The sequence below is a fragment of the Triturus cristatus genome, chromosome 1_2, assembly GCF_964204655.1.
Source record: "Triturus cristatus chromosome 1_2, aTriCri1.1, whole genome shotgun sequence".
NCBI classification, from domain to species: domain Eukaryota; kingdom Metazoa; phylum Chordata; class Amphibia; order Caudata; family Salamandridae; genus Triturus; species Triturus cristatus.
The window spans coordinates 729,616,905-729,635,001 of NC_140580.1; the positions used below are offsets into that span (position 1 = coordinate 729,616,905).

Genomic DNA, 18,097 nt, shown 5'->3' on the forward strand with positions numbered 1-18,097 from the left:
ATGTCCAGATCTCGGAGGGTACTGCACGACAATTGCAGTGGTGGCTCACGAATCGCGATTGGGGCAATGGCAGATCCCTCTCCCTTCCCCTACCGGAGCACACAGTGGTGACGGATGCGTCCCTCCTGGGATGGGGTGGCCACTTGGGAGAGGCGGAGATGAGAGGCCTCTGGTCTCCGGCGGAGTCCCGGCTCCATATCAATCTTTTGGAGCTTCGGGCGATCCGACTTGCACTGAAGGCATTCCTTCCCTCTGTCCGAGGAAGTGTGGTGCAGGTGTTCACGGACAACACCACCACCATGTGGTATTGCAACAAACAGGGCGGGGTGGGGTCTTGGACCCTATGTCAGGAGGCTCTGCGCCTCTGGACGTGGCTGGAACATCAAGTCATCACCTTGGTGGTTCAACACCTGGCAGGTTCTCTGAACACCAGGGCAGACGAACTCAGCCGCCGGTGCTTGATGGATCACGAATGGCCTCTGCACTCGGACGTGGTGCAAGGTATCTTTCTGCAGTGGGGAGAGCCTTGGTTAGATCTTTTCGCCACCGAAGAGAACGCGCAATCTCATCAGTTCTGCGCGTTGGAATTTCCAAGGCGGCACTCGCTCGGCGACGCTTTTGGTCACAAGTGGAGTTGCTGTATGTTGTACGCCTTTCCGCCTGTACCACTTCTGCCCAGAGTGCTGAAGAAGATTTGACGCGACCGAGCCCAAATCATCCTTGTGGCTCCGGATTGGGCACGAAGATACTGGTATCCCGAGCTACTCAGCATGATGATCGATCCCCCGATCCGACTGCCTCTTGGGGAGGATCTTCTGTCGCAGCAGCAGGGGACGGTTTTTCACCCGAACCTGTCCAGCCTCCACCTCCATGCGTAGAGATTGAGCGGCGACAGTTGACAGCTTTCGATCTTCCTCCGGAAGTCTGTGATGTCATTGTGGCAGCCAGGTGTCCCTCCACTAAAACGGTATACGCCTGCAGGTGGTACAAGTTTGTGGCATGGTGTTTAAGGCTGTGGATCCCCTTTCTACCCCTCTTTCCGAAGTCTTTCTGTTCCTGCTTTCGTTGGCCCAGCAGGGCTCTGCTCTGGGCACTATCAAAGGTTATCTTTCGGCCATCTCTGCCTTTCTAAGGCTTTCAGATCAGCCTTCTCTCTTTAAGTCCCCGGTTGTTAACCGTTTCCTGAAAGGCATTACGCACATCTTTCCTCCTGTGCCTTTCGTAATGCCTCAATGGGACTTAAATCTTGTCTTGACCTATCTGATGTGTGGCCTTTTGAGCCCCTTCATAACTGTCCTTTACGTCTTCTCACTATAAGGACGGCTTTCCTGGTAGCTATCACCTCTGCCAGAAGAGTGAGTGAGCTCCAGGCTCTTTCTTCTAAGCCTCCTTTTCTTTCTGTTCATCCGGGCAAGGTGGTTTTAAGGACTCGTCCTTCGTTCTTGCCAAAGTTTGTCACACCCTTCCATATCGGGCAGTCCATCACTTTGCCCACCTTCTTTCCGCCTCCGCATCCTTCAAAACAGGAAGAGAGGCTCCACCGTCTGGACCCAAAACGTGCGCTCTCGTTCTATCTGAAGCGCACACAACAGTTCCGGGTGGATGACCAACTCTCTGTTGGCTACGTGGGCACCAAAAAAGGTTGGGCTGTGCACAAACGGATCATCTCTCTGTGGGTCGCTGTGTGCATCAAAGCATGTTACTTGTTGGCCAAGAAGGAGCCTCCTGTGGGGCTGCGTGCCCATTCTACCAGGGCAACAGCAGCCACTACTTCTTTGGGACACGGCGTTCCCCTGCAGGACATTTGTCAGGCAGCTACGTGGGCTTCGCTGCACACGTTTACCAAGCATTACTTCTTTGACAGTCAAGTCCGGAGAGACTGCTTCTTTGGCCGTTGTGTTCTCTGTGACTTTCTGGTGTAATCTTGTTCGCAGACCCACCACCGGGGTTGGTATTGCTGGGATATCTATTCTAAGGTAAGAAATCTATCACTAACGTATCTCTTTCAGGTGCACAAGTTACTACTTGTGTAACGATATATCTGTAAGAGACATTAGTTAGTGATAGATTCCTTACCTCCCCACCCATCCTCCCTGTTCTGCGTACTGATTCTAGGGTTAAGGCCATCCCTTTCAGGGCCCTAGTTTCATGGCAACAGTGGTCAGTTTCTTGCATGGCTCCCTGTTCCTCGGACGGAAATTCGTGTACAAAACTGACGTCAGCGCGCATGGGTGACGCCTAAGTAGTCTCTGTGACCTCATCTCGGCGCTTACGACGCCAGCGACGGACGCGGAGCCACTCGACGCCACCTACCGACGTGCAGGAGAGCTGGTGACGAAAAACTTTCCAGATCCAGTCTGACGCCTGGGGATATTCTAAGGTAATGAATCTATCACTAACCAATGTCTCTTACAGATATATCGTTACACAAGTATTAACTTGTGCTCCAGCCCCTCTTCCTTACAGCCCATCCAGTAGGCCACATTCTCTGCATTGAGGCTCCTGGTTTGTTAGAATGCCCTCCTTAAAATTATTGCAGAATATGTGGGGTTTGAGTTTTGGAAGTTGGTCCCCAAGATTGTTCCTCAGGACCAAACCCATTCTAATCTGCAATTACTGTAACCACCTTACAATTATTGCATACAATATGGTAAGCAGATTCTCCAGCATCGTTTACTGACCTTAATCTATTCAAGGTACCTCCTGATATTAATGAATCAGATTGGCACAGTTTTTGCAGTCCTCTGTTGCAATGCTTAGTTTTTTAAAGAATGAGTGCCGGTGTCCAAAACTTTGCTCAGAAGTCAGCGACCAGCACTATGAAATGTCTGTGTAGTCTTCAGTCCATCTCATGCCTCTCAAATCTAGTATCAGATACTCCTTGTCCTTTTGTCTCAATCTTGCAGGTTCTTGCTTCTCCCTTTGTGATGGATTTTCTGTCTTTCTCTTTCTCAGTTTTTCTGCTTTGTATTTTTCTCTCTAATGCTTGGGAAACATCTGCAGAGGCAAAGTAAGTCCTGGTCTCCATAAATGAGTACCGTGGACCCTACTGACAATCACCCGCTCAAATTAAGCACTGCTGTATTCATTCTGCACTTTTTAAAAATCTGTGTGCCCACTTAAGCCTTTTTTTGGTTTGTTGAGTGATGGAGATGGCAAACAAGATATTGATTTTTAGTACTGCACAAAACCACATGCTTGTACTCACAAGTTTCTCTCCACTAAATGAAAAACTAATGTGACTTTTTGTTACTTACATTTCACTTTCCTAGTGCGTTGTCTAGAAATTAGCTTCAAAATGGTGAAACTAATGTCTGTATTACTAATTAATGAAAATATGTTGTAAACAATGTACCAATGTTTTTTCACAAAGGTGGTGAAGATCAGACAATTATTAACTCTCTCGAGGTAGCTTGTTTCTGATCCTGGCCTCTTAGTGAAGATGTAGTAGCGACTCCATTGCTTGGAGTTAATGTCTATGATCTGTTCACACATAAATGCAGCAGAACTGATTTCTTCCAAGGCAGATAGTCTTTAGAAATCTGCTCCTAACTATCACTGCAATCTTTAAAGCTGCTGCTATGTGTTAACTTCAACATTTTATCCAATACTGCCACATCTTCCCCCACTTATCTGATCCTCAACTATTTACTTTGTCAGCTTTCACTACCATATACCCACACCTAAACACTTTTCATAAACCAAATATTTACTATCTTCTACTCAATAACATTCAACTAGAATGATCACCTACTGACCCCTACACCGTAACCATCTAATCACTCACCACCCTCTACCCCCTGACTAAGCAAAACACACAACTTATTCCTTGTCATTCAAAAAGACAAGGTAGCTGTACAAGTCTTTCTATCTATAACAGTGTCATTTGATAACTCTGACTTTATCAATTTAATTACTGTACAAACCCCAGAATGGGCATTCGAGGACAGGTGCTCATATAGATCAAATCATTTCTGATAGATAATAGCCATGGGTGAATGCTCCTCTGGCAACAGTCTACTGTCTTGTATAGTCCAACATATCTCTGTCCGGACTCCTAGCCCCACTTAGCCCTGTTAGAATTCTATCAAAAACTAGCCCTTTTATGATAACAGATCTGTACCATTGACTTTTGTTTCATTTCAAATAGAGATAACACACATCATTACCGAAAAAAAGACACCAGAAATGACAATGTAGATATTGAGGTTGTATTGCTGACTTTGCTCTAAGTGTTCTCTTTTGATTGTCATAAAACCAATCCCAAACTAGAATCCCCACATTTCACATACCACCCCTGAAATCTCTAAACGAAGTATTTTACTTCATAGTATCCTTCATTTTTGCCACGTAGACAAGCCAGTGGTTCCTATGTTGACTTACTTAGTGACCCATACAAACTTAAATAACTCCAACCTATGAAATGCCTCACTATGACTACCCAAACTATTATCCTCTTCTGCATGGACTACTACCCCTCACTATACATAAGGCGTAACCAGGCTATGCTAATATCGCAAGCAAAAAGTTGACAACACCTCTTCTGAACCCTACTATAACTTTGCGCCTTTTGTGAGTTCAAGGCAGTTTTAAATATCCCTACATCATCTATCAAGCTCTAGTTGTATATTTAGAAACTGTTGATCGTTATTGATACATTACTGATTGAGTGGAAAGCTGTTTGCAACATGTGAGAGGAGTGACTAGTATATGCCATGTACATGGAGCTTAAAGAGCTTTGGTACCAAATCTTTTAGAGCATCTTATTATACAGTTTGAGAATCCACATGTAGAAATGCCAATTTGTCTTCCGTTCGTTTATGTCACAAGGTATTTCTTAGATATATACTTAGATCGCCTTATTCCAGAGCTTATGGTAAAGGCACTACTCCTATTAAATTGAAAGAGAAGAATGTGTAGTGAAAAACTATGGAAACTTTTCGTGGATGCTGATTTTCGATGTGTTATTGTATTTCTGCACTATTTTTGAAGTTGTATCAGAATGATTGGTTTACTTTTAACTTTGTAGGTTCGACTTCAAGAAGTCCAAGTTGCTGTTTGAGAGCTTTTCAAATCAGACTAAGTCTGTTAATTTGGTTTCCCATTGCATGATGGCTTTCGACACACGATTTGCTGAGCAGAAGACTGATGCAGACCATAAACTCAATGTGTTCACCTGTATCCTGCAGCCCTCAAAGAATAGCAACAATCCAGGATCCCTGCAGATTGAGCTGCACTATAGGTATTCACTGCCGAGCTAATGGTTCTCTTTTTAACAAATAAATGTTAGTTTATTCAGTTGAATTGTCATGGTATGCCTGAACATATGTTGTTTTTGTGAGGAGGAAATGGAGAATGTGTTTGACTGGGAGGCATACATTTTGGCTCCTGGGCAAGATTTGATTATTTGATTAAAGTCAGTGATTTAATAGAAAGGAGGTGTATTACCTATCCTTTATGCAAGAGTTGTAACATGTATGTAGGCGAGAGGTGCATCATTTATGTTTCGCATCCATTGTTCATGCTACCATGTTATAATTCATCAGCAGGACAGGAACTTTGGCAAAATTGTTTGCATGACTTTTTTTTTTTTTACATGCTCTATCCGCAAAGTATTCTTGCTGTGCTGTGGAACTTCTGCTCTGATAGACTCACCAGGACCAATGTGAAAATAAACCACAGCCTGATTAATAGTTAATGTACCTGATTGTGTACCAATACAAATCACTCCCTTGTACTTTCACTCCACTGCCATAGTTAGGGAGTACACTTATTGCAGGAATCGTTTGGGTGTCTACCTAGGGTTCTGTTCACATATAAACACTATTGCATTGATTTTGATGCCATCTCATTATCCGAAAAGCAAGCTAACTGCCCCCAAGGGCATATTTCGATAAGGTCTGCCGTCTCCTCTAGCTAGCCTCCCATTATTATACGGTACTATTTGCTATTGAATCCTATCATAGGGCTTGGTTTAAAGTTTTGTGGGCAGAGGTAAATCCATCAGTATGGCGGAGGACTTTACCTCCGCCATACCAAAGGTCCTGCGCCTGCCAAATTTAGAGCTATGCAGTGAACCAACAGATAACTGTAAACATTGGCAGGGAGCGCCGTCATTGCAGTTCCTATCGATGTTGTAAAAGTCTGATTGACAACTCTGTCAAACACGACGCCCACCCGTCAAACTTTTTGAATGTTGTTTATTTTTCAAAATAAACTCCCAACGTGGTAACTTGTTATTAAAAAGTGTAAAACTAATGTGCCCCACGCCATACCCTCTACTCCAAACTCAAAATCAGGCCCATAGTTACTTGTATTTCTGCTGCACCATAATTTATCTTCCATTATACTTGAAGGAAACGTTAAGCAAGGAGTGAGCCAAATCGCAGTCCTAACGTGCACTCTGATTGAGCTCCCAAACAGCCATACAGTCTGGGTTCTGTTAAGAATTCCCTATCGTGGCATCTTCATTAAATTGATAAACGCAGAATAGAACTAGCCATGCACAGGATCCCAGAATACTGAAAATAGCGAGAGAAAAAATTCTCTAAGAAAAGCAACAAGCATTTACAATGCAATAGGCCTCGCAATGACATTTTTTTGAGCTATTGGCATTGTAAATGTTATTGGTTTTTTTTCCCTTCGTGAAGCATTAATCAAATGCTGGAATGCAAAATGGCAATAGCTCACTTTGTTGTAATTGCGAAATCTATTGCATTGCATTTATACTAGTGTGAGTTTTGTACTGTAAATGGTACGGGCTTTCAATAATGTTGGTGCTGAATAAAATATGTTTATTGTTACCCAACTGAAAGGTACTCATTTTATCAACCTCAGATGGATGAAAGGCTGAGTGGACCTGCTGATATTTGAACCTGTGACCATAAGGTCGAACACAGGCCCCTGGAGTGGACGCATTAGTCCACTGAGCCACCAGACCCGACTAACATGGATTGGCAATGCCAAAGGCCTTGGCAAGCTAGCAATATTTTTATTTTTTTCAAGAATAAGAAATAGACAAGAAAAATGTAAAAGTAATAAAAAAAACACTGCAGTCTAAAAGTGGTGTGTCTATGTTTGCCATAAAAAAGTAAGTAAAAAATGGCCCATCGCATTAATAAGTAAAAAAAAAAAAACATGAAATGGTAGAAGAAGTTAAAGCAGATGTTAGCCTATCAACCCTAGTGTTGAAGTGGACTACTTTTTACGTGGATGGATAAATGTGGAAGAACAAAATACTGTCACTCACGGTAAAAGTGGATAAAAGCTGAAGCAAAAAGTGAATGTAAATATGTATATATTTGTAATATGATTTTTTGGGAAAACATGAGACTGACGCGACAATTAAAGAGTCTCTAGGGCAGACCTAAAAATCTAGACACTCTACATTCATAATACAAGGAGAAAGATTTTATCAATATGGTACTGCAGTGAGGGGCTTATGGAAGTGCCTGCTGGTGCTTTTCTGCCTTCAGTATGTAGGTTTTTGCTTTTATTTGATTATTAACTACCCTATGGATCATGCTATAGAGACAGAGAGATACCTTTTTACTTAGTCTAGGTCTGTCACAATAGCTGCCAAGAGTTACCGTGCCATATTGTGTTACCATTGCTTTATTCCTCGCTTTTTAACCAACGGCACATTGGACTTTTCCCATTGTAAGTATTCGCTTAAAAGTCCCAGCTTGCACAGTTCAGTCCTTATCTGCTGCCAGTTTCAATGTGTGTCTGTGCCAATTTTCACTGGGAGCTGGCAGGATTGCGTGCCAAAAGTGCACTGACCATGCCCACCCTGAACTTTCCCCATGACTAATATAAGAATAAAACACTTTAAAATGTGTTCTCAAGTTGCCTCAGTAACCCCTGTATGATAAGTAGTGTAAAGAAAGACAGAAAGAGCATGTTAACAAAGAAGGCAGACAATTTTTCTCTGGGAAAGGTGGCAACCCTATGCCACAAGATGCACCCTCAGACAAGCTTGCTTTTTTTAGCCTTAGTCATCAGTGCGTTTTGGCATTTCAATACGTGTTTGTTTAAAGAAAATGACAAATAAAGTGGAATTATGATTTTGTAATGAGCACGTGGAAGTCCGGGAAGGCAGTATATCCTTAGGCAAAAAGCCATGTCTGAATGAACACGCCAGGAGACTTGTGCATGCGTCATTACTTATTTTCACGAAAATTCACCACTGTGGGTGGGCTTCGGGCAGTGCAGTTTTCAGTCAGCAGCAGTACACAGGCTACCCGTGCACTTTCACTGTTCCCATCAGAAGTCCTGGCAGGGAGACCATGTTGCACTGGATAAAAATCAACAGGCTCGCTGCAAGGCACCTGGTAATCGGACAGCTACATTTATTTGACCGCTCACTCCATGTAACTAAAATTGTTATTCGGAATGAGGCCCATTTGCATGTTTCAAAGGGACAGGTGCTGCTTTGTGTTTCCAAACACAGAGCATCCCTCTGCCCAGGTGTCTCCCATGTCTGTTTTAAAACAATCAGTGCCTCTCTCGGAGGCCTCATTCCATTGTGAAGAGGTGACATTCCTTTGCTAGGCCCGGCTACAAACAGACAGGGCGGTAAACACGCCCAAAAGTTCCCCTCCTCTTCCTTAACCCCTCCCCTCCTTGGGGCTACGGGTTTGCGCTATCGGCTACCTGGAGAGACAGATAAACTCCCTGATAAAGAGCCTGCTGGGAAAGAGCGGGGGTCTGAGGCTGATAGAATTCTATTGAATATCATTTGCCCTTGAAAGGAAGTCTAGGTTTCTCCTGTTTTTGGTAACATTTGGGGCCATGAAAGTCTCAAGGGAAAGGGGAGGCCCACTTTTTGTTTCTACAACAACCCTCTCCTGAGGCCCTTTCAGCAGCATTACTGAAAGTCCAGTTTATCTCAAGATAATGTGTATATACTGGAGCGTGGTTCCTTGCTAAGCGTGCATTCAGCTGAATCACCTCCAGGCGCATGTAAGGAGTGGAGTAGGGTGTAGATTGGGTGCCAGAGGAAGTAGTAGACCAAGAGCCCCAGCCCCAGGGCCCTCTAGAGCATTGCCCCTCCTCACACATGCATTGTGCTCCTCCTCACACATGCATTGTGCTATGAAGTTTTCTAGGAGTTAATCTGCCTCCTATAACAACTCCCGTAGCAGCGACAAGCTGCGCAAGGAAAGGCCCAGTTGAAGGTTTCGAGCTTCTTTAAGAAGTAATTAACAAATGTTGCTGTTATTGGGCTAAGTATGACTGGTGAATGCTAATTAATGTCAACAAGGCTTGATAACTACGACATCTGTACCGGGGTGGGGTGGGGGTTTCAGTATCGCCCCCACCATCAAGGTCCCAGAATGTGCAGTGAGAGGGAAACAGATGGGCTTTCCTAATGGGGTGAAGGTGTGAACTCAGGGGGTTGTCTTTTACAATGAAGAATGCAGGACCATTTAAGGATTTACTTCTCAAAATGAATATGGGGCAGGGGCCACATGACGCTGTTATCTTCACGATTGAGTACTTACATGACGTTAACTTTAGAGTCCAGAATTAAATCAGCTCTTTAACCCGGACAGCTTCCACCCAGAACATTTTGCAATCGAATGTTCCACAATACACATTCTCACAATCAGTCAACGATTTTATATATTTGTCGTATTATTTCTGTCCCCCCCCCCCCCTTTTTATGCTTTTTGAAGTGTGACTTCGGTTGCTGTTTTCCAACATTAAAATCATAACGTTTAGACATATTTCTCACTACTTATAATTCTCAGTAAAAGAGAGTCGCGCTACTCCCACCATTTAAAGCACTGCTCTCAGTCGTGGCTCTTACAACCTGAACTAATGTCCAACGTCAACTCGGTATGCACTATACAATAGCACATGCTGCTCGTGAAACAAACTACAGAAAAGATCATCCCGGAAAAAACTGTTTGGGGGAAATGCACGATTAAGTAAACGTGAGGAAGAACACAAGCGCTAACATGGTCCATTGCTCGGCATTCATTTCTACATCAAGCCGTCAAGTCATTGCTGCGTTTCTATGCGCATCCAGGTATTAACCCATTGCTGTTCATTCATTCATGTACCCATTCACTAATTGCCGCTCGGTCGTCCACCTATTGACATGTTCGTCCATTCGGCAGTTAAATCATTCATCCATATGGCTGTTGGTGTGTTCGCCCAGGCATTCAGCCTTTCTTCCATTCACAGCTCCATCCATTCATCCATTGATGCAAGCGGGGCGCGTTTTTAATAAGAGAGATAACCCTCTTCGGGATCTCCTGGGAACTGCTGATCTCCAGCCTCAGTGTCTAATGGGATGAGGAAGTGCGTAGGGGGAGGGAATGAGATGCCCTCCGAATTATGGTGACGAGCTAGGGCCATTCCCTGTCGTTGCCTTCTGGGAAGGATCACTGCTCTCTACAGCCGCTGTTGGTGTTTGCGTGAATGCGCGTGCACTTCATCAGACACACGCAAGATCTTCCACCCAGCACCCGGTCGTTATTGGAGGGGTGCTGGACGGGTGTGTGGGAGAGCGGAGTTAAGGGGAACACGTTCGTCGTGAAGCTTGCAAGGGCTGTCTCTGTCTGCGGCCTCCTTCACCAATCCCTCTGCACTCCCACCCTGCTCTCAGCAAAACTTCTTCCACGCAACTGACAGCTCACTGCGAGTACAACAGCTCTGCTGTCACAGAGCACAGTGCGAGCAGGGGAGGCAATGGGGAGCCGGAGACCCGGGTGAAGCTGAGGAAGAGCGTCTGGAGAGAGGGAGGCTCCTGGGCAGCAGGGGCAGCGTCCAGATACACGCGGAGATAAGATGGACGAGATTTTACAGAAAGCCCTACGTTCACTGAGCACCAGGCGCTGGATGTGCGTCGCTACCTTGAGGATTTTGTATTAAGACGCGGCGTCTGTGAAGCAGAAACATGATCCGCCAATACACGTCCACTAAAGATAAGAAATGTCCTTACAACAGAAGGAAAGCAGGAAAGACAGTCAGTGTAGTCTGGCCAAAAAAGCAAAAAGGAGGCACCCTAGAAACCTTATTTCCAATGGCAGCCCACCGTTTAACATAAATGGTGACGCAAGCCAATGGGAATAAGGGGCGGGGCTTCAAGCCCTTTTCTGAAAGTACTCATCTGCAATAAATCTCGCCGAGCGAGCTTCGCATGTGCGCAGCAACGCTAGGCGAGACTTAAAAATGAAATGAAAGGAAAACTCTGCTTTGCTTTTTTTTTATCATTTAAAAGTAAACACATCAGAAAAATGCAAAAAAAAGTACATAAAAATAAGTCAGTCAAAGAACAACATTGCTGCCAAAAAACACAATACAGCAATACAATTACTAAAGTTGAAAATATAACAGGACCCCTATCCAATTTAGGTAACATTAATAAGCAAATTGCTTATTAAAGGAAGCCGATTTAGGGATCAAAAGTTAAGGGAAAAAACAATTGTAATGCTTATTGAAGCAAAAGTCTGTTTTTGAAGAAAAAAAAATACAGACACCAATGTGCGGGCTGTGGGTCACAAAACGGCCATTATGGAGCAGCTTTGCCATCGTTTTTTAAACTGACAGAAAGCATCTCCCCCCCCCCCATCCCTTGGGACTTTATTTTAGAGAGAATACTTTTAAGAAGTGTTTGTGCTCATTTTTCCAGCAAATGATCTTTTTAAAAGTGTAGCTGAAAGAAGAATAACATTTACAGATCTTTGGATCGTTCCCCAAATATCAGGCCCTGTTTCACAGTAGGAGGGGACGCCGCACAACTGCAAGACCCCAGCAAAATGAAATGGGTTTCCTTCATAAAAGGTTTCACTTACCATACATGCTGGACCTTCTGCATTCTTCAGAAACAGGGGAGAAGTTTTATGAGCTGGCTGTAGAAGCGACCAGTCAGCACAGATGGACTGGTTCACTTCAGGCAGACAGATTAGTTCCTGCAGGCAAGCAGGCGTTTCTGGACCGACTTGGGCCACTTTGCCCTGGTTGAGCAAAAGGCTATCTTCTTTAGCTCTAGGAACTACCTTTCAATCCCAGAATTTCAAGGTAAATCTGGAGACAAGTCTCTCCACAGTCTTCTATCAAGCAGATAGGATTTCTTTCTGTACTCGTCTTAGGGACCAAACTCCTGGACTTCATTTTGGAGTTGCTAGGGGTAACTGCTGGACCCCTGGTTTGCCCCTTGAGACCCCTGGAACTGCCTTTGCGACCCCTGTCGGTGGCAAAATCAGTGCCAAGAACACAGGGGCCACTCTGCATTCCTTATTTCTGCCCATTTTTCATTATACTAATAGTGAATAATATTCTGTTATTCACTATTAGTGTAGCAGACTTAGCTAGAACAGGGCCGTTGGTGGCAGCTGTAGTAAGTAGAACTGTTTTTAAATGTATGTTGTGTGCTTGCTAGTGAGTGAGAATGTGTTTAAGTGAGAGAGGGCATTAGTATGTATGAGCAAGTGTTTCTGTGTATGGGAGTGAGAGTCAGTTACAGTTAGTGAATGAGACCGGGTAAAATTGAGGCCCAGGTTTACTATTCTTTGACTCAAGGCAATGCTAGGTTGCTGCATGTGTGTGCATCTACCAAGATATGGTGCATTTTTTCTTTCCCTGTGAGTTGATACACTTTTAGCAGCCATGCGCCAAAGCACAAACCCCTTGTGCCATAGTGCAAAGGTGTGTGCATTCCCTAAAGCCTAGATTTTGTACTAGAAGGGGGCCCTTCCAGTACAAAAACAATGGTTTTCCCACTAAGTGTGCTGTACAAAGCAGCACACATGCAGAATTGGAAATGCAAGGAGAAATGAAACTATTTCTCCTCATTACTCCTGACTCGAGGAGGCATAAGATATTGGTGCAGCGTTCTGTCTACCAATGTTTGTAGATTGGGATTTGCGTCAAAACCCATCGGTGGTTGCAAGGGAATGCCCCCGCATTGCCCATGGAACGCGACTTTGATGCAAAATAACACAAAACAGAGCATAGTGCAACTTTGTGGTACTTTGGGACACTATCCAATGCAAATCCTGGTTTGTGTTAGATAGTAAATGCCACCCTAACACTTTGCACTGGGTTTGTGTCGCAAAGGTCTGAGTGACTGTTAATGAGTGAGATTAAGACTGAATGCAATTGAGTGAGTGAGAATGAGTATGAATGGATGTAAGGGGGGCGTAAGAGAGTATGAGTGAGAATGAAGGATTGAATGTGGGTGTGAGCAAGAATGTGATGTGATGTTTGCAAGTTTGTTGTTAGCCCTGGCATACTGAACATAATTATTGTCTCCTAGAGATACACAGGGCAAAATACTGACGCTGGCATACTTTCTGCAATTCTTGTTATGATAGGCACCTATGACAAAATACTGGCATTGGTACACTGAGGGTAGTTCTTGGCATAAATGACACCAATGGTTAAATATTGATACTGGCATACTAGAGGTATTTCATGGCATACCGGGCACCTGTGGAAAAATACTGACATACTTGATTAAATTCTTGAAATGGGGACCCAGTGGTAGAATGCTTGTACTAGCCCACTGGAGGATATGTGGACAACCTGTGATACGGGAGTGTGGCAACAATGACAAAATGCTAGCCCTGACATTCTCAGGTAATTTTTGACTTAAGAGTCACTTATGTTATAAGGAAGACATATATTCTAAAACTCTGGCATTGTCATAATTTGTGTAATTTTTATTATTGGGAGCCACCCATGGAATATGGTAGCACCCATGCCAATAAGCTGGCCCTGGCACAATGACAGCCATTTTGGACATATGGAGCATCCATACCGCATATTGTAAAAATGGGGCAAACTCTTTGGAAATATCCTGTTTCAATGGCGTGACACGCTATGAAGGGATTTGAATATTTAATGAGTGCCCTTTCAGCACGTACAGCATTTAAGCAAATTTATGTTAAAATTGTACTTTAAAATGTACAATGTCACTCCATCCTTTTCATATTTTCTCGGGGAGAAACCCCCTAAAAGAGGCCTGACTTATTCGCTTTGCTAGCTCATTACAATTCAAGGCAAGTACTATGCCCTAGAACTTTCAAAGATATAGTCAGCACCATAACATATGTGGTAGACATTTGTTTGTGTTATGCTGTTATACTATCATGCTGTTATTATGGAACTTCAGCAATTTCAATTGTTGTGATGTTAGGGTCACGCCACATGCCTTTCTAAAAAAGCAACCTGGGTCAAGGGTTATTTGAAATCCCTTCCTGTGACATCATTACGGTCAAAGGGTATGTGATGACATTTCCGCTAACCTGGCAGTTTGGTGAATCAATCCTAATGGACCAACCACTGTTTAATTCAATGATGGATCTGTTGACGCCATTTTAAAATCTTGGTGCGGTCACTGAGCGAGTACTCCCATACATATACTTTTAATTTTGGCAACAGCCCCAATGAAAGTAGCGATCACAACCTCAGCCTGGTTTCAAGTTAATAATGTGTTCTCATAAGTGCTGTAAATTATACATTATGCATACCCAAACCACTTACCACAGTTTGTACAGAAGGAAGTGGATTAACATTTGGCTTGCTGAATAAATCTCTGTTATAGTAAGTTGACTTTTCAAATTGCCCTAGTGACAAAATGATATGTTTTGGGAAAGTCTTATTTTAATACATAAAATATTTAAGGCAGTTACCAAAGACGTTGTTCTGTGTGAGTTATTAGAGATTGGGACAGTCACTGCTCAGGACATCTACCATCTTTGCTGCCCATGATCCATTGTGTGTTGAACCGCTGGCTGAGTAGGTGCTACAGCAGTTCAAGCTCAATGATTCCCCGAACCACAGAATTTCACAGAAGGTGCGAGAGCCCCATCACTTAAGGAATGGGTTAAGAAAGACTTTGTATTTTTTTAATACCAAGAGCAGATATGATTCTGTGTGTGCCTCTTAACTATTCGTGTTTACTTATTTATTTACTTTCTTTACTCAGATGTTCCAAGGATTCCTCCTGTTTCACTGTTGTTTTGAACAATCTTCGTGTGTTCTTAATTTTTGACTGGTTGCTGCATGTTCACAACTTTCTGCATACTTCAAGTGACACCACAAAGGCAGATAACTTCACCAGCTCTCTACAGCGCAAGTGGAGCAGCGATACAGTTGTGCTTCCCAAAACTGTGAAGACTGGAGTCGTTACAAAGCGTTCTTCTGTCCAAGTAACTCCAGAAAAACAACTAGAAATCAAGATAAATGTAACTGGTGAGACCATTTTTGGTACACGTGCTGAGCTGCAGTAATTATTTTGAGTGCTTAGAGACTCATAATGTGTATAATGCTGTGTGAAAGTAGAGAATGAGTTTGCATGAGCATGCTTTTTTCCTTATTTATTGATATTTTTTCTCTTATATTGTATCAGAGCTTCTGTGCCTTAAAAATGGCTCTGAAGGTGCCACTGTTATCAGCTCTTCTTGTTCCTGTTTCATATTTTCAAGTCAAATCCAGCCTGTTGTCTTCTTTAATATGTCAGGAAGATTTAGTCCTCCAAATATAGGCACCAGGTTTTTCTGATGGATACTTCAAAATGCAGATTTCTTACCATGTGAATATCCCCAGGTGCCAGATTAGAGAGTGAAACTAATTAAGCAGTTCTCATGCACGCTGTTAGGTGGAGTCATACAACTCTGTGCCAACCTCGTTCCGCTTCATAAGTGACAAGCGGATCTACAAATAAGCGCCATCCTTGTGCGCTGACATCAGTTCCTATGTTTGCACACCTTTAGACGTGGATCCCGAGGTCCTCTTCTCTTTCTTGAAGAGAATTTCTTCTTTAAAGTCTCCAGTGTGCGAGGGAACATGTTACCCCCTCAGTCTACAGGGTTTAAATCTTCTAGGGACTTTCACAAACAGATGTCTGTGACAGATCCCCACAAGGTGTGGCTGTGGTGTTTTAATTTGACGCATAACTTGAAGGCATGCGATGACTGCACACAGATGAACCCGAAAGCCATCTCAGAACGTGAAGCAAAGCTCTATGTCACAAAAACACCTCTAGACTCCATGTAAGTCCCTCTCCCAATCGATGTAGACAGTGCTGACCCCTCCTGCTTTCGAAGTTGTTACTTGGGCAGATAATTTTCCTGGTTGAAGTTTTTGGGTAATACCCGAAAGACACACAATCCTGAAAGAAACACAGGAAGCTTAAGCTGGATTTGGCTCCTTCCTGCCACTCCCTTTCTCCAAGGATGGTGTGAGGGCATCATAGTGCCTCCAGGTCTCACTCTTGTTCTCACGAGAAATGGATTCCAACACTGGACATGAAGCATCCTGAGTTTCCGGGTCCGTCTGCGATGTCACAGTAGGTGGAAGCCTTTAGAGAGGCCATGCTGCTCATCTTCGGCATGCTTCCTGCTCCCTCTTGTGAGCTGGATCCGTTCTCTGCGTGTCTGTGTCCCTTGAACCCACTTTGAGTTCCGCATGGATGTCTGTGCTGACCGACGCCACAGGCTCCCACAACCTATAGTAGTATCAGACTCAAAGCCAAATTCATCCTAAGCTCAATTGTGGCCGCACCCAGATCCTGAAGCTGCTCCCACTTATTCTGACAGCAATCCATTACCACTCAGTAACGCACAGACACTGCATCAACCTTTTGGTCATCCCTATGGAGACAGCAGTGAGGGTGTGAAGGACAAGCATGCCCCACCCTGTGATAAGGATAACTGGTTCATGGACCTACAGGATGCCAGTGGGCTGGATGCCTCGTCCAATAATGCGTTAGTTTCCCTACGTGGACCAGCAACAGAGGAAAGCACATCCTATATGACAGTCAGTAGGAGAGCTGCTGAAGTCCTTGACCTTCACCTTCCCCCTATGGAGATAAAAACAAGTGTGCTTAGTAAGGTCCTTCACCCACCTACTAAACCTCTTCTCTGTTTCAACAAGGCCCTCACTGATATGCTCATAGGCACATGGGCGAAGCCATTTTCTTGCCGTCTGGTCAATAGAAAGTTGTGCGTTGCCATAGAACAGCTCCTGGTGACCCTGATTTATTATCCCAGCTTCCAAATCCTGAGAGTTTGGTGATGCAGGCATCCATCAGCAGAGTCAATCCAAACACCTCACCAACTAGTCCCCCTGACAGGGAATCCCAAGCATATGGAAATATCTGACAAAATGCTGTTCTCATTTGCCAGCGTTGTCTTGAGGTCAGTCAAATCCAGCTGCCTCCTTGGATGTTACACCCATGAACTCTAGGGCATGTTTGGTGAGTTCTTACCAGCAGTCCCAGAAGACTTATGGGTACAAAAGGGGGTGGTGATGGACGGAGCATCAGAACCAATCAAACACTCACACCCAGTCAAAAGGTCTGGGTTTGATCCATCACCGTTCTTTAGCCCACTCTGCCACCCCAGTTCAGACATGGCCATATGCAAATCAGTCTGACCCTGTGCCTCATGGGAACAGTCCAGCGCGAACTGCCAAGCCATGCCTTCCCTGGACCGGAAACAAGCTTCCTAGGACCGGTTTCTGGCATTTCAGCCGTCTTCAGCCAGGCTTGCTTGAATCCAGTGGCAAAGTGAGCAAGGGACTCACGTCTGAGCATACCCTGCCAACTTATGGCAAACAAAGCGGTACAAAAGGGGGTGGTGATGGACGGAGCATCAGAACCAATCAAACACTCACACCCAGTCAACAGGTCTGGGTTTGATCCATCACCGTTCTTTAGCCCACTCTGCCACCCCAGTTCAGACATGGCCATATGCAAATCAGTCTGACCCTGTGCCTCATGGGAACAGTCCAGCCCGAACTGCCAAGCCATGCCTTCCCTGGACCGGAAACAAGCTTCCTAGGACCGGTTTCTGGCGTTTCAGCCGTCTTCAGCCAGGCTTGCTTGAATCCAGTGGCAAAGTGAGCAAGGGACTCACGTCTGAGCATACCCTGCCAACTTATGGCAAACAAAGCGGTACAAAAGGGGGTGGTGATGGACGGAGCATCAGAACCAATCAAACACTCACACCCAGTCAACAGGTCTGGGTTTGATCCATCACCGTTCTTTAGCCCACTCTGCCACCCCAGTTCAGACATGGCCATATGCAAATCAGTCTGACCCTGTGCCTCATGGGAACAGTCCAGCCCGAACTGTCAA

The 18,097-nt window shown here is 44.3% G+C and overlaps 1 protein-coding gene across 2 annotated transcripts in view; it reads left to right on the forward strand.

Annotated features, from left to right (window-relative positions):
• VPS13D (vacuolar protein sorting 13 homolog D) overlaps positions 1 to 18,097 on the forward strand; it is a 2,738,381-nt gene that overhangs the window by 895,719 nt on the left and 1,824,565 nt on the right. For both annotated transcript variants that reach the window (XM_085608633.1, XM_085608634.1), the window contains exons 30-31: positions 5,030 to 5,242; positions 14,945 to 15,210. In XM_085608633.1, coding sequence (XP_085464759.1) covers positions 5,030 to 5,242; positions 14,945 to 15,210 — 479 coding nt within the window. The remainder of the gene's footprint in view (positions 1 to 5,029; positions 5,243 to 14,944; positions 15,211 to 18,097) is intronic.